The sequence below is a fragment of the Tasmannia lanceolata genome, unplaced genomic scaffold (assembly GCF_043159265.1).
Source record: "Tasmannia lanceolata isolate RefF3 unplaced genomic scaffold, GAP_Taslan_0.1 ptg000016l, whole genome shotgun sequence".
In the NCBI taxonomy this organism is placed as follows: Eukaryota; Viridiplantae; Streptophyta; class Magnoliopsida; order Canellales; family Winteraceae; genus Tasmannia; species Tasmannia lanceolata.
In genome coordinates this window covers 13,616,533-13,643,627 of record NW_027518693.1, presented here as the reverse complement: position 1 = coordinate 13,643,627, position 27,095 = coordinate 13,616,533, and the positions used below count along the sequence as shown (strand labels likewise).

The 27,095-nt window shown below is 44.0% G+C and overlaps 1 protein-coding gene across 1 annotated transcript; it reads right to left on the bottom strand.

The window, feature by feature from the left end:
* Positions 1-1,733: 1,733 nt before the first annotated feature.
* LOC143848390 (uncharacterized) lies at positions 1,734-15,366 on the bottom strand. Its single transcript, XM_077357328.1, has 2 exons — positions 14,798-15,366; positions 1,734-10,664 (listed from the first exon to the last, which is right to left on the bottom strand). The coding sequence occupies exon 2, from the start codon at positions 10,492-10,494 to the stop codon at positions 3,604-3,606; it is 6,891 nt and encodes a 2,296-aa protein (XP_077213443.1). The 5' UTR covers positions 10,495-10,664; positions 14,798-15,366; the 3' UTR covers positions 1,734-3,603.
* Between the last annotated feature and the right edge of the window lie 11,729 nt (positions 15,367-27,095).

Genomic DNA, 27,095 nt, shown 5'->3' with positions numbered 1-27,095 from the left:
AGAAAGTTAAGTCATGCTAATGGTGAGTCCCACTTTGTGGGTTCCGCACAAGCGGGTCCCACATCAGCGGGTCCCACACAAACGGGTCCCACACTAGCGGGTCCCACACAAACGGGTCCCACACCAGCGGGTCCCACATTCTCTTTTGCTCGGATTCTTATGAATAACCCTTCTCAATACTCAACGGAAAAATACGAAACATGACGGAAACGACCAAAAATATTTAGAAATGTAACAAACGGACGCGGGAAGGAAGGACATTGGAAAACCGATGGAAAAACCCTAATTTCTTAAGGCAGAGCAAAATGGGGTGTCTACACGCCCAAGCATAGCGAACTTGGGTCCGGTCAAAATGGGGTGTCTACAGATGCCCCTCTTTGGCAAAGCCTGTGTAACACGCGAATGGCAAAGCTGAACAGACGACACATTTTGGCTGACCCGAAAGCAAAGCAATTTTTTGGGTTTTCGGGTTCTAAGGATGGTATTCACAAGGGCACACAACAAAGTAACATTAAGAGACTCATAAACAACAAGCAAATGGGAGATAACCTCTCACCGACCCATAACTCGGCAATCATGACATCTCAGTGAGATGGCTTCTCTCTAATACTCACAACTCAACTATTTAAATCAATACGCAAAGACTCTATTAAAGCAAACACAAACATACTCTTTTATAACAAAGCTTTTAAGAAAACGAACCCAATGAAATTACCTCAAAGAAAGCAGACCACTATCGATGCAGACGTAAATCAACCCTTCAAAGAATATCAAATCAAATTACTCAAAGAGTATGTAACACTCATAGAGTCTCAAATCAATCACTCAGAGAGCTTCAAACACACAGAAATCTTTATACTCAAAGAGCCTCAACTACCCGAAGAGTCTGTAATACTCAAAGGGCCTTAACTACTCAAAGAGTCTCAAATTAACGCGAAACATTTATACTCAAAGAGTCTCAACTACCCGAAGAGTCTGTAACACTCGAAGGGTCTCAACTACTCAAAGAGTCTCAAATCAACACAAAACATTTATACTCAAAGAGTCTCAACTACTCGAAGAGTCTGCAACACTCGAAGGGTCTCAACTACTCAAAGAGTCTCAAATCAACACAAAACACATTTATACTCAAAGAGCCTCAACTACCCGAAGAGTCTGCAACACTCGAAGGGTCTCAACTACTCAAAGAGTCTCAAATCAACACAAAACACATTTATACTCAAAGAGCCTCAACTACCCGAAGAGTCTGCAACACTCGAAGGGTCTCAACTACTCAAAGAGTCTCAAATCAACACAAAACATTTATACTCAAAGAGTCTCAACTACCCGAAGAATCTGTAACACTCGAAGGGTCTCAATTACTCAAAGAGTCTCAAATCAACACCAAACATTTATACTCAAAGAGTCTCAATTACCCGAAGAGTCTGCAACACTCGAAGGGTCTCAATTACTCAAAGAGTCTCAAATCAACACAAAACATTTATACTCAAAGAGTCTCAACTACCCGAAGAATCTGTAACACTCGAAGGGTCTCAACTACTCAAAGAGTCTCAAATCAACACCAAACATTTATACTCAAAGAGTCTCAATTACCCGAAGAGTCTGTAACACTCGAAGGGTCTCAACTACTCAAAGAGTCTCAAATCAACACAAAACATTTAATACTCAAAGAGTCTCAACTACCCGAAGAGTCTGTAACACTCGAAGGGTCTCAACTACTCAAAGAGTCTCAAATCAACACAAAACATTTATACTCAAAGAGTCTCAACTACCCGAAGAGTCTGTAACACTCGAAGGGTCTTAACTACTCAAAGAGTCTCACATCAACAAAGGAATTGCTAAATTATCTCATAAGACCCCAGATTTATATGCCCGTGGTGTAACACGGTTCCATATAAATCCAGATTTGTATGCCCGTCATGCAACACGGATCCATACAAACCCCCTCGCAGGTATGCCTGACTCCCAACTTGTTAGGTAGGGACACACTGCGGACACTTAAAAAGTCCCAAATGTCACACTCAAAGAGTCATTCTTATTATTATTATTTTTTATTATTTTTATTTTATTTTTTATTTTTAGAGATTGAAGCTTTACCAAAGCAACACGAGCCAAATACTCGACAGGAGAGCTTGAACAAAAAGAGCGTGTTCAAACTCTCTAGTCTCTATTTGAGGAGAATGTCCATTTCAAATATCAATGTGTATTTGACATCTTTTATGACGTGAGTCATAAAAGATGCCCCTAGTATGATTACTTCCATAACAAAATTCATTTGGAGAGCAACACAAGAAAAATGGGCCAAAGGCTTTCATTAATGTACACTTGGGGTTACAAACTTTTCTGATGAACACTTGGGCTTATAAGGCTCTTAAAAATACAAGAACATGGTTCTGCTCAAAATCCTGCTTCATCACTACCATCTGCTAATGCTGGAATTGGGCTGAAAGCCTATCAACCTCTGAATTGCTCTGCTTTGCACTTGTTCACAGGGGCCATAAATTCTCTGCTTCTCTGAGAGTTCTGCTTTCCCTCCTCTCTCTTTTTTTTTTTTTTTTTTTGCCACCCCGGCTTGGGGAGGAACAGGACTCTGAAGAATTGAACTCGACTTGACAAAGGAAAGACTTTGACAAACAACGAACGAGGACATTGACGGACACCTGACTCAAATACCAAGATAGACTGAAATCTGCTTCTTAGTCTGATAGGGTTTTTTTTTTTTTTTTTTTTTTTTTTTTAAACAAAAAAAATGGTAAAAGCCACTCTCTTAGAGTCTTTTGAATACCGTGTTTAAAGGTGTTTCAACCCTCTTTTCAGGATTTCTGCCATGGTTATCCTCCCTTCAGATTGCTCGATTTCAACTTCTCTGGCTCAAAGAGTACCAAAAGAAGTCTTGATGGTGCTTACTTAGACTTTGAGAAGGTGCCAGAGAAAATCGAAAGTTTAGCTGGCTTTTTAAAGCCTTGTCCTCTCTCCATGAAGTCACTGCCATGACCAAATCGCCTTTTCAGGTTTTCGATTCGGCGGACCATATGCCTTAATTTTTGCCTGGACTGTCTGCCCTTGCAGATTTTCCATCCAGCAGGCTCAGCACCCTGATTTTTGCCTAAGCCGCCCTTTCGGGTTTTCAGCTTAGCGGGTGAATGACCCTAACTTTTGCCTAGACCGCCCTTGCGGGTTTTCAGTCTAGCGGGTCTAAGACTCCATCATTTTTCTTTCTTTCTGTTTCTCTACAAACTTGGGCCTGAGTACACCAGAAGGACTTTCGGGTGGGCTTAGGTTCAAACCGGTTAGACTTTGGTATGTTTGCATGTATCTGGACCGAATCTGGATCCTCCAGACTGCCTACGTATCCTTAAAGAAATTGGGAATCAGGTCACGCGTAGTTCGGGTTTAAAATCTTTTATGACGAAAGTCATAAAAGATGCCCCTGGTTTAAGTTTAACAAAGAAATTTTGATTTTGCTTTTGGCTCACAGGTTCTTTTAGCGGAAAGGGGTTTCATTATTCATTTTTTTCTAGGCCCAACGGGTTTGCAAATAGTTTAAAACATTTGGGTATTGGCTTGAAGCTCAAATCGTCCAAGGATGGCCTCCTGGTGTACTTAAGCATAATATTTTTTTAATTGATCCAGGTTTGTAGGTTCATTTAATTTTTCTCCATTTTCATTGAGCAGTCTTACGGCTTTTCCAGGCAGGACTTCATCAACAATGTAAGGACCAGACCAGTTTGGCCTGAACTTTCCTCTTGGGTCAAATACCGGTGCCCTGTAGGACTTCAATACAAGATCTCCAGGCTTCAAATCTCGGACACGAACCTTCTTATTGAAAGCTCTCTCAATCCGTCTCTGATATCCTTGGATATGATATAAGGCTCTCAGCCTCTTCTCATCTATCATCTGTAGCTCATTGTGTCTGGCCTTCGCCCATTCTGACTCTGGCAGATCGGCCTCCACCATCACTCTCAAAGAGGGGATTCTTAACTCAACAGGGAGAACAGCCTCCATTCCGTACACCAAAGAATACGGAGTCACGCCTGTTGAAGACCTGATCGATGTTCTATAAGCCCATAAGGCATAAGGAAGTTTGTTCGACCAGTCCTTATATGTCTCAGTCATCTTACTGATAATGACTTTGATGTTCTTATTTGCTGCTTCAACGGCCCCATTCGTCTGCGGCCTGTAAGGAGACGACTTGTGATGCCTTATCCTGAACTCTTCACACAGGTGTAACACTTCTTTCTTGAAATGTGATCCATTATCTGAAATCAACTCGTGAGGTACTCCGTATCTGCAAATTATATTGGTACGGATGAACTTCGCAACTGTGTTCGAAGTGATGGAAGCATAAGATGCAGCCTCTATCCACTTTGTGAAATAATCAATAGCCACCAGAATGTACTCATGTCCGCTCGAGGATCTCGGATAAATCTTCCCAATGATGTCTATTCCCCATACCGAAAACGGCCACGGCGAAGTCAGGGAGTGCAACTCCGAAGGAGGAACATGAATAAGATTCGCATAGACTTGACACTTATGGCATTTTCTTACAAATGCGAAGCAGTCTGTTTCCATTGTAGGCCAATAGAATCCAAGTCTAAGGATCTTTCTAGATAGCATCTTCCCGTTCATATGAGGTCCACAAACACCCTCATGAGTCTGCTCAATAAGTTCTGCAGCTTTATCTTCATCAACACAAAGGAGTTGTATGCCATCAAATGACCTTCTATATAGCTCTTCACCGCAAATGATGAAATTCGCAGATAACTTCTGGAGAGTTTTCCTTTCCTTGCTTGAAGCTTCCGGAGGATGACCCTTGCCTGAAATGAGGTTTCTGATATCTGTGTACCAAGGCTTCCCATCTGGACATCTAGCTGAAATCTCTATAGCATTTACGTGCGCAGGGGCCCATTGCAGTCTGATGGCTAACGGTTGAACTTCCATTGTAGCGGAGATATCTAACATCGAGGCCAAAGTGGCCAAAGCATCAGCAAAATGATTTCTGGTCCTTGATAAGTGAGTAAATGTGACGCTCTTGAATTTTTGGACTAGAGATTCCAAATACATATTATAAGGGATCAATCTATCTTCTCGAGTTTTCCATTGCCCATTAATCTGGTAAATGATCAGGATGGAATCCCCGAACACATCAATATCTTGAATCTGCAATGCTAAGGCTGCTTCAAGTCCGGCAATACAGGCTTCGTACTCTGCCATGTTGTTGGTGCACTCGAACTGCAACTTGATGGAGATAGGAATGTATTCTTTCTTCGGAGAGACCAAGACTGCACCTACTCCTTGCCCACGACTGTTTACGGCTCCATCAAAGTACATTAACCACTTGGTACTGAGAACCTCTTCTTCTTCGATATCCATAATTTCTTCATCAGGGAATTCGGCTCTTAGAACAGCATTCTCCTCAACTGGAGCATCGGCCAATTGTTCAGCTATAACCCGCCCCTTAACTGATTTCTGAGTGACATAACTGATGTCGAACTCAGACAATAACAATAACCACCTTGCAGTCCTTCCTGTAAGGGCAGGTTTCTCAAACAAGTACTTTAGAGGGTCCATTCGTGAAAGCAGAAGAACCTTGTTTGAAAGCAAATAATGTCTAAGCCTCTGGGTTGCCCAAACTAATGCGAGACAAGTCTTCTCCAAAACAGTGTATTTTAATTCATACTCTAGCATCTTCTTGCTGATGTAGTAAATGGGTCTTTCTTTCTTAGACTCAAGATCCTGCTGAGCAAGCATGCAACCCATCGCTGTATCCGTGATAGATAAGTACAACAGCAACGGCTGGCCTGGAATAACTGGTGAAAGAACAGGGGGCAAGGATAGGCATTGCTTAACCTTTTCAAAAGCCTCCTGACACTCTTCATTCCACTTCTTCGAGGAATTCTTCTTCAGAAGCTTGAAAATGGGTTCACACGTCATCGTCAGATGTGCTATGAACCGTCTCAGATACTGAACTTTGCCAAGGAAACCTCGGATCTGCCTTTCTGTCGTCGGCGGCTGCATTTCTTGAATCGCCTTGATCTTTTGCGGGTCCACTTCGATCCCTCTTTCGCTGACCATAAACCCCAAGAGTTTCCCTGACGTAACGCCAAATACACATTTACTCGGGTTCAGACGAAGCTGATACTTCCTGATCCGCTCAAAAAACTTTCTCAGGGCAACAGTGTGCTCAGGCCGAGTCTTCCCCTTTACGATCATGTCATCAACGTAAACTTCAACCTCTTTGTGAATCATATCATGAAGAAGAGTCGTGGCGGCTCTCTGATATGTAGCACCAGCATTTTTCAAGCCAAACGGCATCACTCTGTAGCAATATGTACCCCACTGAGTGATGAACGCTGTCTTCAACATGTCTTCAGGTGCCATTTTAATCTGATTGTACCCTGAGAATCCATCCATAAAGGATAAAAGAGCATGCCCAGCAGTGTTATCCACCAGGAGATCAATGCTTGGAAGAGGAAAGTCATCTTTAGGACTTGCTTTATTTAAATCTCTAAAATCAACACACATTCTGACTTTCCCGTCCTTTTTGGGCACCGGTACTATGTTAGCGAGCCATTCAGGATATTCCACCACCTGGATGAATTTTACTTCTAACAATTTCTTCACTTCTTCATAGACTTTCAACTCCCATTCTGTTTTGAGCTTTCGGAGTTTTTGCTTCTTTGGCTTAGCACCAAGGATTAAGGGTAATCTGTGCTGGACGATTTCCTCACTTAATCCTGGCATATCATCGTAAGACCAAGCAAAAACTTCTTTGAACTCTTTAAGCAGGGTGATCAATTCCTCGCGTTCTTCAGGGGATAAAGTTTTGCCAATCTTTATTTCCTTAATTGAGGTTTCATCACCAATATTCACAGTTTCAACTTCCTCATCAAGTGGTTTTGCTCGGCGACTCTCCTCCTGTTGGATCATATGTCTGATTTCAGGGGGAGTTTTGTCGGCATCCTCATCAGAGGGGGAGTCTTGATTGTTATTATTAAGATTATCAGATTTTATAGCAGATTCAGCAGATGAAATAGAGACAGGAATGTACTCAAAAGAAGAATCCTTCATTTCATTGGAATTTGAATCATATACATCAACAGACGAATTACCCTCATCGGGGGGTACAATGAACTTTGGACTCATTTTTACAGACTCGATGGAAATGTTGACACCTGCGTCAACTGACTCAGAACTATAAAAGGAAACAGCAACAGATGCTTTATTATGAACAGACTCCAACTCAATCTCGCTTGAAAAGGAAGAAACGTCGCCGATCTCAGGTGAATGGTCCTCTATGGTACCTGCATCAAAAGACTCATTAGAAGATATAGACTCTGAATCAAACCCGGAGACTGACACGTATTTATGGACGACTGACTCTTCTGAAGGGATTCGTTTGTACTGGAAAATAACCTGGGGTAGGACTTGAGAAGTCCAGTTAGTCAGAGGTTCCTCAGCCGGGGTGATAAGACGAGTTGGGTCAAGTATCAGCGGGCTCCTGCCAATCACGGCCACAGTCTGTGACCCTTCTTGGAAAAGTGAATTCAGAAGACTCGGCTCTATGTGCTCTGTCCAATCAGCCTCAGACTCTGTCTCTACAATCTGCATACCCACTGGCTCATCTTCTAGCTCAAGATCGAAGAAAATCTCAAACCCCGGAAGCATCTGACCTGTGCTCTCATCCAACCAAAACTCTGCAAAGCCACAGAAAGGAAAGGCTGCGCCTTCTTTTCGGAATCGACCGTTCATTTTCAAATCAATGGGTGCCATTGGTAGCCCCAAGCCCCGACGACGGTTTTCTGCCCATTTCAGCATCAACTGCTTCATCTCTACAATTTCCTTCTTTGTAGGCTTGTAACCCAGTCCGAACAAACCATTGAATGTTTTGAACACAGGAAACTCGGTCAAACCTTGATGATATTTGCCTAACCCGGCGCCTGGCATATAGCCCTGTCGGCGAATCATTCTGATGACATTCGAATTCGTACTGGTCAGGAAACAAATTTCCTCATTCAAAGCCTCTTTGAAAGTGATCGTAGTTACCTCTAGTGAAAACCCCGTCAAATTGACATCTTTGGATCTTTCCCCAGTTATGTCCGGAGTGATCTGCCCTATCTCGAGATCAGGATCCCCCTTTACTGTTATCACTCTGTTCCTGCGAATGAACTTCAGTTTTTGGTGGAGAGTAGACGGAACAACCCCGACCTTGTGCATCCAAGGACGGCCAAGCAACAGTAAGAATGAAGCCTTAATATCTAAGACTTGAAATTCTACCTCAAAGTCTTCTCCGCCAATCTGTATCTCAGTGACCAAAGTCCCGATTACATCTCGGCGAGTGCCATCATATGCTAGAATACCCTGCTCGGATGGAATAAAATTCTCAGGACTGAACCCCAGGGTTGCTGCGGTGCTTAATGGGCAAACATTCAGTGCAGAGCCGTTGTCAACCAACACCTCTGGCACCTTCTTCTTGTTACAGAAGACTGTGATTTTAAGAGGCTTAGTATGGTCTCGGCCCTCAGGAGGTAAATCGTCATCAGCGAATGACAATGTTTTCGCAGCTCTGGCCATGGCTACGAGACTGACAAGCTCGTCAGGTGAGGTATTAACAGAAACTTGTGCTGCATTAAGCTCTTGAAGGACTAGCTTTCTGTGCTTCGATGAGGCCATTAGTAAACCCCATACCGAGATATTAGCCTGAGTCTTCTTCAGCTGCTTTAACAGGCTCTCATCTTCTTCGTCTGCGCTCACTTTATTCTGCCTCTGATTTTCTGAGTTTCTTGCAACCCCTGCCGGGTTTTCTACACTCAATTCTGGTGGTTTGAACACTCGCCCACCTCGGGTCATGTGACGCATCTCGTTACACTGATCATCCAGCAATAGCAGTTCGTCTTCGTCCGTTCTGAAAACATAAGGTGCATTACTGACATCCTCTTCAAAGTCCTCCATCCTTAGAACATAGGTGGCTTCCTTTGCTTCTTCCAGACCAACATTCTGAAGCGCATATGACTGGGCTGAAGATGACTCAGCGAGTTCAGCATCGTCAAACGACAGCACATAAGGTTCTTTTTCTCTGAATTCTCTGAGCTCTTCATCGTCAAAGTTCAAAACATATGTTTTATCAGATGTAATAGCGCAAATGAGAGCAGAGGGATCAAGGATGGGCTCATCTACAAAGATAGCGTTTGTAGTGGGAGGAGCAACAGCACGGTGGTTGGGGAGAGGATTCTGAGTGATATTCGGCCTTTCAACTGCAAGCTCATCTTTATCGATCATGTTCTGAATCGCGTGCTTCAAGGCCAAACAGTTCTCAGTCATGTGTCCCGGGCCCCTGTGATATTCACAGTATTGATCCCTTCTCCAGTTTCCGGGCAGCGGATTAGGTACAGGTTTGACATCCGGAAGTCTGATCTTCTTGTCTCTGATCAACTTCTTAAGTATCATGGGCAGTGGAAATGGTAATGGGTCAAACTGCCTGAACTGCTTCGTCACCATTGGTCTAACAACTTCATCAACAGGCTTGGCCACTGGTCTGGTATAACTGACTGCTTGTACTTCCTTCGGTTGGATCATAGGCCTCTTCCCCTCTCGGACATCAGATAGCGTTTTGGCTCGGAGGCCCTTAGCAATAGCATCCTCGATCTGGGTGCCGGTCTTAATCAAATGATCGAAATTCTGATAGTGCTGCGGCGCCATGAAGTGAAAGTACTGCGGGGACAAGCTCTTGAGGACCAACTTTATCTGGTCTTCCTCTGACATTCTATGGCTCAGTTGGGCAGACTTGCGCCTCCAGCGCCTAATGAAAGATGTGAATGTCTCCTGAGGATTCTGCTTCAACAGCTTCAGATCTCTTTTAGTGACCTCGATCCCTTCCTCCATGGAGAATTGTTCTACGAATCGGTTAGAGATTTCTTCTAATGTCCTAATCTCTTCTGGTTTCAACCTCAAAAACCATCTTTTGGCTACCCCTATAAGAGACATAGGAAACAAATGAGCCATCTGCTCTCGACTTAAGCCATGCTGCTGGGAAAGAGTGATGAACCATCTGACGTGGTTTCTCGGACACCCAGTTCCATCATATTTGTCATAGTCTGGTGCCTTGAACTTAGGCGGGAATATGGCATTAGGGGACATCAGAAATTCAGAAATATCGAATCCCTTGGACGCTTGAACCTTCATGCTCTCAATGTCACGAGCCATCTTCTCATACTTATCGAACAACTCATTCTCCTTGTTAACCGGAGGGACAAAGTATTCCCCAGCATATTGCTCATCTTTTAGATCGATCTCTACGGGAGAGATGACTGGTCTGGTGAGGTTAGGAGATGTGGCCGGAGGAGGCTGAATGGCGGGATCTTTAGAAGTAGAGACCTTTTGAGTACTCTGGTCTTTTAGATGAGTCACCTCATCTTTCAACCCTGCTATATCTCGACACATATTTCTCAACATTTCCTGTATAGTTATCATGGGGTCCACTGGATCATTAGCCATTTGGTTGACTTCAAAAGAACCTGACAACTCTGGTGAAGATGGTAAAGGTGCTGTTGGTGACACAGTGGGATCAAAGTGACGAACAAGTCTAGATATTGAGGTAGGTCTAGACCAGGTAGGTTTAGCTTGGGTGCCCTTTTTTGAAGCGATGGTTGCTATCTTTCAGAATCCTGATTGGAAGTTAACATACTAGATCAATAATCATGAGATAAAGATTCTGAACAAATAGAGAAAAGAGTAATCTTGAAATACATCAACGGGTATGTTAATTTGGAAAGAATCCTCAATCTATTCCTTAAGGTGTTCTTTGGGTATAACCGTTCTTCTTTTGGGAATGAAAGAGTCAGGAACGATAAACATCCCTAATCAAAATAAGTTTCGATCTCAGCAACGATCATGCACTCAAAGAATACAGGTGAGATCAAACTTTTTCATCAATGATTTCGATATGATCCAGGGGTAAAAGATATATGATAAACATGGATCAATCAATGGCTCAGATAATAGACCATGGCCATAAGAATGACAAAAGTCGGGTCAAGGACCAGATCTAAAATCTGAATGATGGATATCAACAACAAGATGAGATCAAGATGAGATGAGATAGCATAAGATTGCTTTCAACAGATGGATCATGAATGACTAATCCTATGAGATCTTTGGAAATGAATGGGATTTACATCCTAACCCCAAAGGAAAAGTTTTTTAATTTTCGCACATTTTATCAGTGTTACCTGAAGGCATCAACCCTAACCCTAATCTAGCGGAGTGGAGAGAGGATCTCGACTCATGACTTTGTTTGTGTACCTAGGACCGATCGTAGCCATTGAAAGATGGACTACGGCCTAATCTAGACACAAATGGGTAGGATATCCTAAACTAGGCTCACACACACAATTGGGTAAGATATCCTAAACTAGGCTCACACACGTGATGCACATGTGTTCGTATACTACATGCATGTGTGGGTTAATCTAGGGGTAAGGCCAAGAGTTCCCTTAGCGCGAATCCATGTTCGATATACTGTACCAGTGTCCGGCGTATCAGTACGTGAACAAGAGATCCGTTTACGTACCATAAAGGTACTAGGCTAAGGGTGGAATGCTTCTCTAGCACAGAGGCACCAGGTGATGAAATCCCAGTCAACCATGCTAGATAACACTCCGGGTTCCTAAAATAGGACGTGTGTGCATGTGAGATGCAGGGGTTTAGATGAAAGTGATGTAAGTGTGTGCAATAAGTTCGCGCAATCTATGATGCCTTCAGGTTTTGTTAGATTAAGTTTGAGTAAATGTGATGAGAAAATAAAGCATACAAACTAATCTAACAAGCATAAAAGAGATAGAGTTTTCATGAGCCAGTTGAAATAGATTCAAATGAGTTATCCTTTGGAATTGTAATGAAGTTAGGTGGTCCCCAGCAGAGTCGCCAGTCTGTGGGACCCGATCCCGCGAGAGGGGTGGTGGCGCGAGAGCCGCCACGCACTATCTCTTGGTCTCTCGTACCCACGCGATTGGCGTGTGCCTTTTATTATTAATTTTAATTCATCTTTTATGTGAACTTGGGATCATTAAGGCAATCCGAATTCCACACAAAAGAGACTGACAGAGTCGCCACCTAGATGTGGGATCTAGGACCCATAATTAACCAGAAATCTAGACTCGCTACCTGGTTACAAGAATGGAAGGTATGGGGATTTATCCACCACATGCACCATTCCTGCCCGATAATCGGTCTTCAATTCCAAAAGTTAACTCTTTTAAATTCATTTTTAATGGCTCATTCAACTCTCTGTTAATGTGCTATCTATGTGACATGCATCCTATGATCTAATTTCAATGTGAATCCTAAATGTGTATCTTGATTTCTTAATTGGTTTGGATTCAATCTAAGTGAAAGTTCTCCTAAAATTCTAATTTCATGGAAAATCCTAAGTGATTTGATTGTTTCAACAGTTTTAAAAGTGATTAGCCCGAGTCCTCAGATGATCTGGTATTCATCCAAAGAAGCCTACGTATCCCCGCCTCCACGAGAATCAAGGCAACGTAGTTCTCCGCGCCTATTCTAAGCTAGGATGCCTAAGACACCTAGACTTCTATCCTAGACTCGATCTAAAAGACCGAACCGGTTATTAAAGTTTCTTGTACGATTATTTAAATTTCAGTGAATTGTGGATTTTATGACACCCTATATGCCCTAACTAAATGCAGATTAGCCCTAAACTAATGCAGGTGGTTCTTACAACCTATGTGTGACTAGGCTGTATTTCTTAAGGAAAACCAAGGGTGGACTAGCGTATCATACTCTAGTCATCACTCGGCGATATGGATCGCCGACTGACCGGACGGAGGCGCTCCTATAACTCTAGGACAGACCCCTAACTCTAAAAACAAGCACACAACAAACAAACAATCAAACAACCTATCAAAAGAAAAACCCTAACTCTAAAACTCTCTATCTAGGAGAAACTCCTAACTCTAGAAGAAGATCTTTTGAAAATAAGATTTTAAAGGTTTTTGAAGAAAGTTTAAAACGTTTATTTACAAAAAAAGTTTGGCTGGACTTGGGATGTAAATCCCAAGCTGCACTACGTACCTCGGAAGAGGATCAAGCCAACGTAGTTCGAAACGAACTCTCAAACTACGCTTCTAAAAGAAACACTCACACTTCAGATTTTTTAAGGTTTTTTTATATTTTCAAATGTTTTTGATATTTTTAAAGTTTTCAAATGTTTTTGAGTTTTAAATTTCTAATGTTTTTGGATTTTAAAGCTTTTCCAATGCTCAGGACCTTTAGATGTTTTCAATCTTAAAGGGAACACGCAAGAACAACCACAAACTAGGGCAAAGCCCTAAATCCAAAAGGGGAAACCCCGAACAAACAACTAACGTCTCAAAGAGACGAACCATAACAAGAAAGATAGCGTCCCAAGAAGAGAGAAAACGATCCAAGATCCCAAGCAAGCAAAGCTCTAATAAGACTGAGTTAGCCTCTAATTAAAGCGAAGTAATCAACAACTCTAAAGGAGAAACTCCTAACTAAAAATATTAAAGAAGGGTACAAATGAGCAAATGAGTCAATGACTCTCTAATAGCGGTGGAAAAACGAGTCAAAGACTCCACTGATAACAACTAAAGGATAGACGAGTCAAAGACTCCCTAAAAGAGATGGAAACACAAGTCAAAGACTCACTGACAACAACATCACACAAACAAATGAGTCAAAGACTTTTATATGAGGCAAAGCATGCCTCCTATGGGTACACCAATTTCGGCCCAGAATGGCATCCAAGGGAGGGAATCGTGCGCTCTTTCCTTGCGCAATTTAATACTTAGGTTATAGCATCTTATTGCCTGGCAGATCTCAGGATTTCCGTGGACAGTAACCTCGGAGCCAATAACATGTTATAGCTTAAATATCTAAATTGTCAAAGATTGGTTGCAATTGGGATACGATTATGGATGCACTGGCCATTTTTCGAGGGAAATCTAAAGACCCTAAGATTTCTGTTTCAATGGATTAATGAGTTAACATGTGACAGAGATTTAAGGTTCTTTAGAAATTTTCAGATGATTTTCAATTAATTTCGGATTTTCAATGGATTTTATCAATTTTAAACATATGAGTGTTTTTACAAGTGAAACTGTAGCAAACGAATTCGAAATGAATCAAAATTTCTACAGCAGTAAGATGGGTATCCATGCAGCTTACGGGATGAATTTTGTGGATTTGTACATTAAGCTCATATTTAATTTTGATTTAACAACAATAAGACCAGATTACAAAAATAACACAGAAACTACTAGAAATAGAAATCTAAATTCCATGAAATTTCTACATTAGTAAGATATAAGTGAAAATAGCATGCTGTAAGATTTCCATGAATTTAGAAAACTATTTACTATCAGTTTCGGATTTTTTAAATTTCAAACCAGATTATGAATTAACACTACAGCTCATATGAAACAAGATCAAAATCACTTGAAAATTTTACAGAAGCAAGAAGTATAGAATTTAAGACTACTGTAAAAATTTGGAGAATTGTATCTGTGATTTGACATCAGTAACAATTCTCCCAAAATCTGATAATTTTCAAAGAATGCATAAAATAATATACCAAACAAAATCCAAAAATTCTCACAAATTCATGGTAGAATGTATCATTATCATATTATTTTCCCACGAAATTTCATTATTTGTGGAATCTGTTTAGTATATCTTTTAGTTTTCTTTGTTAAAAATCATGCAAAAATCCGAAAATATACCAAATAATTCTAAAAAATTCCGAAAACAGTGTACCTACCTGTGATGAGTTCCTCGCCGAATCCAAGAGCCGAAGAAATCCAAAAATCCGGCCGACGTGCGATCCGCTCCGCTTCCTTCTTTGTTTTTATATTTTCCTCTCTCTCTTTCTCTCTTATTTTCTCTCCCTCTCTTCTTTTTTTTTTTTCCTTCTCCTCTTTTTTTTTCTCTTCTTTTTTTTTTCCCTCTTCCTTCTCTCCTTTTTTTTTTCTCTCCTTCTTTTCCTTCTCATCACCTCTCTTTATATAGTGAAAAACTTAGTGGAGAGGTGGAAATAAATAATGAGAATGGTGGGTGTGGTGGAGAATAATGGAATATATAATGGTAATGGTGGGAATGGTGGTGGGAATAATGGAATATATAATGGTAATGGTGGGAATGGTGGTGGGGATAATGGAATATATAATGGTAATGGTGGGAATGGTGGTGGGAATAATGGAATATATAATGGTAATGGAGATAATGATGTTATTTTAAAGGGAAAAATGAAGTTAGTGGAAATGGTAGAGAAAGTTAAGTCATGCTAATGGTGAGTCCCACTTTGTGGGTTCCGCACAAGCGGGTCCCACATCAGCGGGTCCCACACAAACGGGTCCCACACTAGCGGGTCCCACACAAACGGGTCCCACACCAGCGGGTCCCACATTCTCTTTTGCTCGGATTCTTATGAATAACCCTTCTCAATACTCAACGGAAAAATACGAAACATGACGGAAACGACCAAAAATATTTAGAAATGTAACAAACGGACGCGGGAAGGAAGGACATTGGAAAACCGATGGAAAAACCCTAATTTCTTAAGGCAGAGCAAAATGGGGTGTCTACACGCCCAAGCATAGCGAACTTGGGTCCGGTCAAAATGGGGTGTCTACACAGCGCAGCAGGAGCGCCAGAAGAGAAAGGCGACTGTACTGGGGAGTCCGGCCCCGTCACAGGGCACTCCTCCCCCATCCCAGAGGCCCAAGACTACGGTGAAGCTAATAGGCCCCTTTGCTCAGGGCGGTGGCTCTTCTAAGTCCGGTGGTGCTTCTACCGGAGCTGGTTCTGGGGCTCGTCCTCCTACGGGGATTAGTGAGCACGTCTTTCGACCCAATTGGGCCGTTCTGAAGGATGACACTGCCCTAGGCGAGAGCCGAGTAGCAGCAGAGCTCATGAGCAAGTGTTTGCTGCGGAAGGACAAGCAACAGATCCTTTACGAGCCGCCAGCTACAGGAGAGGAGGCTGTGCTATCCTCAGCTTACCAGGTAAGGAAGTGGTGATCCATTTGCTAACTTTCTGCCCATTTCTTCTTTTCACCATACTGATGCCTGTTTCTTTCTTCAGATCTTGCTCTACTATAATGACCTCAAGGAGAAGAGTAAGAAGTTCTCCCAAGCCATTACTGCATCTGAAGAGGTGAACGGAAAGTTGGCCGCTGAGGTGCAGGAGCTTCAAACGAGCATCGGGCGAATAGAGGAGGAGAGGAGGTTGTTGAAAGAGGATCTGGCCGCAGAGAAGAGGAAACTGGCCAAGGCTCCTGAAGCCATGGAGGCTCAAAGAGGAAGAGCTACTGAGAGGCAGGAGAAGGCAGTGAAAGAGGCCACAGAGGCAAAGGAGGCTGAACTTTTCACCCTGTCGAGTGAGGCTTATAGTCTTGGATACTACGACTGCCTCCAGGAGCTCCAGGCCTGCAATCCAAACTTATTGATGCAGAACATGACTCTCCCTGCCAGGCCGAAGATTACTGATGAGGAGCCAGATACTCCTGCTGATGCTCCTGCTGACATCACCTCTCTTCCAGATGCTTAGAATTTTTTTTTGTTTTGACCTCTTTTTGTAATGGTCCTTGAGACCCTACAGCTCTTACCAGCATTTTTAAAGTGAATTTTGTAATGGCCCTCGAGGCCCCACATATTCTGATCAATGAAATCACATTTGTCTGTCTCTGATACTTCTTAACCGAGTGATTTGCTTGACTTTGTCTTTTTAATTTTGATAACCTGGGAATGAGGCTGTTGGTAGTCGAATTGTGACCAAGTACCCAAGTTTTGTGAACAGGGTTTCCAGTAAGTACCCAAGTTTTGTGAACTGGGTTTCCAGTGAGTACCCAAGTTTTGTGAACTGGGTTTCCAGTGAGTACCCAAGTTTAAGAACTGGGTTTCCAGTGAGTACCCAAGTTTTGTGAACTGGGTTTCCAGTGAGTACCCAAGTTTTGTGAACTGGGTTTCCAGTGAGTACCCAAGTTTTGTGAACTGGGTTTCCAGTGAGTACCCAAGTTTAAGAACTGGGTTTCCAGCGAGTACCCAAGTTTTGTGAACTGGGTTTCCAGTGAGTACCCAAGTTTTGTGAACTGGGTTTTCAGATATAAAAGTGACACTGAATTTGCAAGAAGATTATTTATTCATAACAACAAATATACAAATTTACAAGATCACCTTTTCACGCCGGATAATTCGACTACTGATAATATTTCCTGAGGTTTTTGGAGTTCCATGCGTGGGGTAATAGGTGCTCCTCCAGTGTCTCTAGCTTGTAGCTTCCTGGCCGGATAACTTCCTTCACTCGATAGGGTCCCTCCCAAGTTGGGGAAAGTTTCCCTACTTTCGTCGGCTGGGAGACGGCTGCCTTTCTCAGGACCAGATCCCCTGTCCTGAATTCTCTGGGGCGAATTTTGGAGTCGTGATAATTCGACACCTTCTGCTTATAAGCGGCGACCCGGATTCGAGATTCCTCCCGAATTTCTTCTAGTAAGTCGAGATTGGCGCGGAGTCCGTCGCTGTTCAGTTGCTCATGGAAACTGATGACTCTGGGAGATGGGGTGCCTATATCAACAGGTATCACGGCTTCGGTTCCAAAAGAGAGGTTGAATGGTGATTCACCAGTCGTCGTGCGAGGAGTGGTGCGGTAAGCCCACAGAACATGGTAGAGCTCATCTGCCCATCGGCCAGCTTTTTCATCCAGCCTCTTCTTTATCCCTTGAAGCAAGATCCTATTAGTTACTTCCGTTTGCCCATTGGTCTGGGGGTGAGCAACCGAAGTGAATCTCTGTTCAATCTTTAGGTCAGAGCAGAACTTCCGAAAGTTCCGGCAGTCGAACTGTTTGCCGTTATCTGTGATTAAGGCACGGGGAATCCCAAATCTGCAGACCACTGCCTTCCAGAAGAAATTCTGTATATTCTGCTCAGTGATCTGGGCTAGAGGTTCTGCCTCCACCCACTTGGTGAAGTAGTCGATCGCCACTACCACGAATATGCGCTTTCCAGAAGCCGGCGGAAAAGGGCCCAAGATGTCCATCCCCCATACTGCAAAAGGAAGTGGACTGATAATTGGGGTCATCGCCACAGCAGGCTGGTGGATGGTGGGGGAAAATTTCTGGCACCTCTGGCACTTTTTAACCAGATTCAGCGCGTCTTGTCGTATGGTGGGCCAATACAATCCTCTGAGGAGTACCTTTATTGCCAGGGCTTTGCCCCCCAGATGTTCTCCACAGATTCCTTCATGAGTCTCTTGCAATGCGTACGCGGCGTCGCTTGGTCCCAGACACTTTAGGTACGGGAGAGTGTAGGACCTTTTATACAAAATGTCACTGCTGAGGGAGAATCGGGCAGCTCTCTGTATCACCTTACGGGCTTCCTTCTTATCTTCGGGAAGCTTTTCGTCCCGTAAGTAGTGAATGATCTCGTCCATCCAGCACGGCTCGTTCTCCACCTGCATTATTTCTGCGGCTTCTCTTTCGATGCTAGATCTTTGTAGGAATTCCATACGTATTCTTCCAAGAGTGGTGTACCCAGAGGCAGCCAGCTTCGACAGTACATCTGCTTTGGTATTTTCTGTTCGTGGTACTCTGATGACCTCGAAACTGGCAAACCGGCCGGAGAGTTGATGAACCTTGGCAAGATACTTAACCATACGCTCATCTCGAGCTTCATAGACCCCTTGGATTTGGTTTGCTACCAGCTGCGAGTCGCAGTATGCTTTTAATGTCCGTGCGCCGGTCTGAATTGCTAGGTTCATTCCGGCAAGGAGGGCTTCATATTCTGCCTCATTGTTGGACGCACGGAATCCAAATCTCAGGGCGTAGTCCGCAGTGAATACCAGCTGCGAGTCGCAGTATGCTTTTAATGTCCGTGCGCCGGTCTGAATTGCTAGGTTCATTCCGGCAAGGAGGGCTTCATATTCTGCCTCATTGTTGGACGCACGGAATCCAAATCTCAGGGCGTAGTCCGCAGTGAACTCATCGGGCCCGGTAAGGACGAGGCCGGCTCCACAGCCACTTTTATTTGAAGATCCATCGACGTATACCTCCCAGACTGGTGCGTTGGTTATGGTGTCCGGTTTGGTTGGCTGTCGCATGATCTCCTGAGGTTCTCCTGCTATACATTCTTCAGGGGCTGCCTTTTCTGTAACTGGGAGCTGTGCCGCTTCGGGGTCGACGACCTGTTGGGGGATGGTACACTCGGCTACGAAATCTGCTAGCACTTGGGCTTTGATAGCTGGTCTGGGCGCGTACTGAATATCAAACTCACTTAGCTCTACGGCCCATTTTACAAGTCGCCCGGAGATATTTGGTCGATGGAGGACCTGTCGAAGTGGCTGGTCAGTCAAGACCTTTACAGTGTGAGCTTGGAAGTATGGCCTTAGTTTTCTGGCAGCCATTACCAGCGCGTAAGCCGATTTCTCGACCCGCTGGTACCTTATTTCTGCGTCGTGAAGAACCTTGCTGACATAGTAGATTGGTTTTTGCTGGCGGTGCTCTTCGCGGACGAGGACAGCTGCCAGTGCCATGGAGCTAACGGAGAGATACAGAAATAACTCCTCACCTGGCTCCGGCTTTGTCAATAATGGCGGGGAGGACAGATACCTTTTCAGCTCGTCAAAGGCAATCTGGCATTCTTCCGTCCAGGGCGCAGTCTTGAGCCCCTTAACCGCGCTGAAAAAGGGCAGGCATCTCTCCGCCGATTTGGAGATGAAGCGGCCCAATGCCGCTATCATTCCCGTGAGCCGCTGAACTTCTCTGATGGTTCTTGGGGCGGTAAGCTCTATCACAGCTCTGATCTTCTCGGGATTTGCTTCTATCCCTCGCTGACTCACCATGAATCCCAAGAACTTCCCCGAGCTGACACCAAAAGTGCACTTGGTGGGGTTGAGTTTCATGTTGTGCTTCTTGAGGACCTGAAATGTTTCTCTGAGATCAGACACGTGGTCCTGTGCGCTTCGACTTTTGACCAGCATATCATCCACATACACTTCCATATTTCGGCCGATCTGGTTATGAAAAAGTCTGTTCACCAGCCTTTGGTAAGTAGCTCCGGCGTTTTTGAGGCCGAAGGGCATGACTCGGTAGCAATAAGTCCCTTGATCTGTGACGAATGAGGTCTTTGGTATATCCGATTCGTACATCCTGATCTGGTTATATCCGGAGAAGGCGTCCATGAAGCTCAACAGTTCATGACCCGCTGTGGCGTCGATGAGCTGATCGATCTTCGGGAGCGGATAACTGTCCTTGGGACAAGCCTTATTCAGATCAGTAAAATCGACGCAGGTTCTCCACTTTCCATTAGTCTTCTTGACTAGGACTACGTTTGCTAGCCAGTCCGGATATCGAATCTCGCGAATGAAGTCAGCCTTCAGAAGCCTCTCCACTTCTTCTTTTATTGCCTGTCGCCTTTCAAAAGCAAAGTGTCTCCTTTTCTGCTTCACCGGTCTGCAGGTTGAATCGACACCAAGCCTATGAGTGCTGATCTCTGGATCGATGCCGGGCATATCGGCAGGAACCCATGCAAAGACATCTGCATTGCCCTGGAGAAACTCGGTGAGTTGATGTTGAATGCTATTACTAAGGGAGGAACCGATCAGAGCAACTTTCTCACCGTCCTCCGGGCACAGTGGGATGGAGAGTAGGTCCTCAGCGGGTTGAGTACCCCTGAGTTCGTCCCTTACATCAAGCAGTTCGATTGGCAGTGATTCCACTGCATTTTTTCCTTTCAGTGCCATTGCATAGCACTCCCTTGATTAAGGCTGATCTCCGCGAACTTTCCCCACGCCATTAGGGGTTATGAATTTCATTTTTTGGTGGTAGGCTGAGGCGACTGCTCGGATCAGATTCTGGCCAGGCCGTCCCAAGATAGCATTATAGACCGAGGTGGCCTTCACTACCAGGAAGTTAACCATGGCGAACGCTTGACATGGTGAATCTCCGACAAGAACAGGGAGCTCGATCTGTCCTACCACTTTTACGACCTCTCCGGAGAAGCCGAACAAATCTGAGTTCGCCGGCCTTAGACGGTCGTCGCCTATCATCATTTTCTCGAAGGCATGGTAGTATAGAATATCCGCTGAGCTCCCGTTGTCCACAAGAATTTTCTTTACCTCCCAGTTAGCAACGAGCATGGTTAACACCAATGCATCGTCGTGGGGCAAAATAAGGCTGTCCAGATCTGCGTCCGAGAAGGAGATCTCATTCTCCGTTCTTGACTTTTTGCTGGTTGTGTGAACGGCGTTAACTTGCCGTGCATATGCTTTTCGAGCAGCAGAGGAGGTGCCCCCAGCGGCTGGTCCGCCCATGATTGTATTGATAACCCCCCTTGGTTGAGATCGGGGTGCCTCAGGCTGCGCGTCGGTGACCTGAGAAGTCTTATCCTGAGGAGGGGGCTGCTGTGATCTTCGAGGGCTACGGCCCTGGGGACTCTTTCGTTTGCGCTCTTGGGTGCGGCCGTCATTCTGGATGTATTTTTTCAAATAACCCCGGCTGATCAGCTGCTCAATTTCTCCCTTGAGCTGCCAGCAATCCTCTGTGTCATGGCCGTGGTCCTTGTGAAACCGACAGTACTTTGAAGGATCTCTTCTGTTTCCCTTGGAGATCATTCTAGGCGGCCACTTCACAAACTCCTCCTCACTGATTGCCGCCAGTATGTGCTTTCTAGAGGTATTGAGAGGTGTGAAGTTCTCTTCTCTTCTCTGAGGGGGTGGAGACTTCTCTTTCCTGGGAGGTTTATCCTCCCTACGCTGTTTAGGCAGATTCTTCTCTTCAGAGGTTATCCTCCGGTTTGAATTAAGAGCTGCCAGTGTTTCTTCCACTGTTATGTACTCTTCTGCCCCGGCCATGAGATCCGCCAGTGAGTGCGGATTTTGCCGAGCCACCGCTCGACGAAAATCATCAGATCTTGCACCGGTGAGGAGTGCGTTCATAGCCGCTGAGGGATCTAAATTGGGCACCTGTAGTGCCTCCCTGTTGAAGCGGCGGACGAACACCTTCAGGGGTTCATTATCATCCTGTCGCAAGGCCATCAGGGATGCAGTCGTTTTCTTCGGCCTACGGCTACTCATGAAATGGCGGACCAGATCCTCTCCAAAATCATCGAAATTGTTGATGGAGTTTGGTTTGATCCTGGAGTACCAGTCTCTTGCCGCGCCAGTGAGCGTCGTTGGGAAGGCTCTGCAGATGAAGCCGTCGGAGGCGCCGTGGAGGAGCATCATTGTTCTAAATGTCTCCAAATGATCCACGGGATCGGTAGTGCCGTCGTACTGAGGGACGGCAGGCATTTTAAATCCTCTGGGTGCTGGAGCACTCAGGACATCACTAGTGAACGGCGTTCTGCTTGAGAACGCTCTGGAGGCGGGCCGGCTCTGATCCTTCGCCAATTCCTCTATTCGGTGGTTCATCTCCTCCATTCTCTGTAGCAGCGGATCCGTTCTGCGGTCTGGGGACCTGATTCTTCCCACAAATGGGCTTGCCGCAGAACCGGACTGACTTTCCGGACTCCTACGACGAGGCCGAGATTTTGCCGGTGGCAAACGATCTTCGTGAGGCCGGCGCCTCTGCGTGGAGCGAGACCGCGATCTTTCGCGGTGATGAGGTTCTGTCTGGGCGTGCCGCACTATGGGGCGATGAACTTGTCTAGCGGAGTGATGAGTTCTGCCCTCCCCATGACGTGATGACTCTCCCCTGTGGACTCCTTGGGCAGATCGCGGGGCCTCTGGAGGAGGTGGAGGGGGTGCTTGAAGTAGTTGTTGGTACTGACCAACAAGGGCCGTCATCTGCTGGAAGAGGGCTTGGACTTGCTCCGAGGTGGGCACGGGATTGTGATGCTCCGAGCGAGGAAGGCTTTGGTCGGCAGATGCTGCCACTACCATCGAGGCGATTCGACCGCTCCGGGTCCTGCGAGGTAGCGCGGCTTGGTCGGTCTGCGCAGAAACTAACCGCGCACTCTTGCGCCCTGCTATTTTTGTAAGTGAGATATGTAAGAACAGCTTTTAGTTCTTAGTCCCACGGATGGCGCCAATCTGTTAGACCTAAAATCGGTAACAGGTACAGCAGTGGTGTAAGAACTGAGAGCGAGTGACGAGGGAGGTTGAGTATGAGTCCTGTGGTGAGTGCTTAGTCCTGCACAAGGCAAACGAGGTCAGAAGACCAGACCGGATTTTACTCCGGACAGGTCCTTCGACACTCAAGTCAGTATGAGCAAGAGTGAAGGGAAATGTCAGAGTTTTTAGGGAGAAGAGGGTTTTTAGCATTACCCATTAGTCTGAGCTTTAGTCCCCTATTTATAGGGAAGATCTGTTGAGGTGTCCTGGACAGGTGTCCAGGACAGGTGGTGGTCTGTGAGAGGCTGGATCTCACCTACTCTGGGACAGGTGGCAGCCCGTGAGAGGCTGGATCTCACCTACTCTGGGACAGGTGGCAGCCTGTGAGAGGCTGGATCTCACCTACTCTGGGACAGGTGGCAGCCTGTGAGAGGCTGGACCTCACCTACTCTGGGACAGGTGGCAGCCTGTAAGAGGCTGGTGTTTTCACACCCCATCAGGATATTTTGGCCATTGAGTTGTTGATTTTTCTTTAATTTATTGTTTTTCTATTTTCAATATGATTTTCTAATATAATTCATTTTTCTATGAATTGGATGGACGAAAACACTTTGTAGCATGAATCAATTTTTTTTATTTTTAAGGGTAGGATGAATCAATTCTTTTGAGCTAGAGTTTAGCAGTATGAATTGTTGGAGCTTGTTTAATTCCATAAATTTGTGAGAACATGGATTGGATTCATGTAGTGAAATTTTCCATTTTACCAACTGTTGAGGATGAAATTAACATGTCCCTCTTTCAATTTCATGTCCAAGTGAACTATTGTAGGTCTGCTTTCTCCTTAGTGAACTATTGTAGGTCTCTTTATCCAGTTCATGGTTTTCTTATTGATCACACCTAATTTCACTTTGGTTTGTTATATTGATATAATATGCCCAGTGAAATTGGATGGGTGCCCATATGTCTGAAATGGTGTCTCTTCGTAGTAGTTTCTGTCGAGAAGCTTTGCCTGTTTTAACATCTTATTTTCTGCTTGGTGATTTTATAGAATCACTATGTTTCTCTTAGTTACATGAGGTAAATGGGTTTTCGTGGTTGCTTTTTTCGTGTTTTTTCGTATTAAGTTCTGTAAGTCATGGTTAAAGAGAAAGGCAGGACAGAGAAGAAAAATGTGTTCGTTTTACTTCAATTTCATGATTTTGGGTTCTATTTGGCTCTTTTTTTGTTTGGTTTTCTTAGCCATGTCTAATGGGAAGCAGTTGACACAGACAGAGGAGGTTGTTGTTTCTGGGTGTTCTGTGTCAGGCTTTGGTTTTTGTAATGGTAATCAATTTTATATGTATATGACTAAACAGAGCATTTGAAACATCTATCAGTTCTGTAATTCTCATTTTGCAGTAGTTTCTATTGTTTTATTGTTGAACTAATTCAGGTTCAATATTCGAATCAATCACAATGTTCTACACTTCTTAAATTTTATTATGAAATGAATCGTTTGGTAGGGCTTACTTGACGACCTAAGCTAATCATCAAGCTTAGATACTTTAAAACTTGTTGAGATGATGATTCTAGTCCCATGATGTAATTGGTGTAAAATGGAGAGTTTATGGAAATTATACGTTTACCTCGAGTGATATGTGCACAGTGGAACCGATATAAATTAATTTAAGAGTAAAAGAGTATAGGGTAAGTAGATTATTCCAATATGATTTACCTTGAAATAGGTTACCCCCTGGCATTTACCCTCACTGGAATGTAGTTGGTAACCTCTTTATTTTTTTTGAATGGCAGATGACCTGTTTCATTACCGATAGTAAGAAGCATGGTTTTAAATTTCGGTTTTGGCTAAAATTTCAGACTTATCCGAAACTGAGACATTCGGTACAAGTGCACAAAATGGTGGATTTTAAAATCGGAATTTCAACCAAAATTACCAAAATTTCGGCCGAAATTTCAGTGATTTCGATCAAAAGTTTCTAAAGGAATAAAAAATTATTATTTTATCACAGATTTCACCTAAATTTCGACCAAAATTTTGGCTATTTCGGTTTCGGTCGGGTTTCACCTCTGTTGTGACTGTGCGTTGCCCAAAAATCTGCCTTTCACTTTCTTGCGAAAGGTGATTAATCTCGCTTAGGCTCTATTTGGTTGCAGGTATCTGCCTCGGAGAGTAGGAGAGGAGGCGGCAAGCCTTGGGATTTACGTATACTTTCCTAAAATAGTGGTAGTAGTGTTTGGTTATCAACCTCATAGTGAGGAGTGCCAAGAGAGAGAGAGAGAAGGCATCATTCGATTCATTCCAAGAAATCTAAGCAAAATTCTACGTTTTTTTTTTGTGGTTGTAGGCTTGAATTTCTTTGGGAGGAGACAAGGGTGACACATCAGTAGATATGCCAATGATTAAGCAGACATCCTGGGTAGTCTCTAGGGATTTCAGTGCTATATTGGCAGCCAATCAAGGAGCTTTGTTGATGAAGCACCTAAATGCCAAGCAAAACAGTTTGGTTGCCACATGTTGCCACAAGCCAAGTGCCTGGCATCCTCAAGGATTTACCAACCAAAAAAATGCACTTTGTGTATCTTTATATCATTTAGTTGCCAATTTAGCATCACAATCCCCGGAAACTCATGTTCCCACGCTATATCATCCATGCCAATTTTCTCAAAACTGGTGGAATTCTCTCTCTCTCTCTCTCTCTCTCTCTCTCTCTCTCTCTCTCTCTCTATCTATATATATATATATATATATATATATATTGGTAACAACACCCCTCACACTACGAGGTTGGCAACAAAACACTACTTATCACTATTTTGCGAGATGAATTGTAGAGGGATCAAATGTTTGTCTCTTTCCTATTGACTACTTATACCACTAATCTACAAGGTTACCTGTATCCAAATAGAGCCTTGGGATGGCTTAGGGGTTTTGCTTGCCATTTGGGTGCCCCGTCAGCGAAACCCACTGTTTGGTTGCCAGTATAGCATTGAAATCCATGGAGACTACGAGAGATGTCTTCTGGTTAATGATTGCTAATATGCTAATCTATAACCCTTGTCTCCTATAAAATTCAAGTTAAAATCCATAAAAATTGGTCTTTTTGCTTGGAATGTTGCTTTTTCTTTCTCGCTCTTTGCTCTTCTCTCCTCTCTTCTCTCTATATTTGTAATGACACTCCTACCACTACTCTACAAGGTTGACAACCAAACACTCCTGACCACTATTCTACGAGGTAAGTTCCAAGTAAATCCAATGCTTGTCTCCTCCCTATCGAATACTTACATCACTGCTCTACGAGGTAAATGCTTGCAACCAAACAGTGGCCATCCCCACTTTTGTGCAACCAAACACCCCCTTTAGTACATTTTTGTAATCTCAGCCCGAGAGAGAGAGAGAGAGAGAGAGTTCCGTGTGGGGATAGATGTGATGTATGCTGTATTGCCTACGGTGACATGAGAGAAAACAAAAGGACCGAGTCAGCAACTTCAGCGGCAAAGAGACGATAGAGACGAATAGGCCTTTATGCCACACCATTTGGTCTCCAATCGTGCTATGTGAAACCTTAGATAAATAAACAATTAACACTCCCCCTTTTATTTTTCCACATGGATTCCACTTTATAATTATTGAATCAAGATTTGAATCCCATTCAAATACAAAGCCCCGCTCACTCGACAACTTTTTGCCGAGGTACTTTTTATTCTCCCTCGATCTCGAAGTCAAAATTCTCTCTTCTGGGGCCAGCTCAACACGTATTTCCTTTTATTCAAGTACTATTATATTCATTTGTTTCAAACCCAACTTACCGTCTCTCTCTCTCTCCGCGCTTCGTTTGAATGCAAATAAAAAAAATTCCGTTGAATTTTTGTGAAAAAAGGGAGGAAACAAGGGAGGAGACAAGCATTTATTAGACAAGGGTGTCATCACGAGTGGAGAGAGCACCGATCCTTAGAAAATTACATGGGAGACTTCCAAAGTAATGCGGATGACACTTCCCTTTTTCCACAATTTTTGT

Excerpts from the sequence above, each read along its gene's own strand:
- LOC143848390 (XM_077357328.1), bottom strand. The coding sequence starts at position 10,494 with ATGGCTAATGATCCAGTGGACCCCATGATAACTATACAGGAAATGTTG.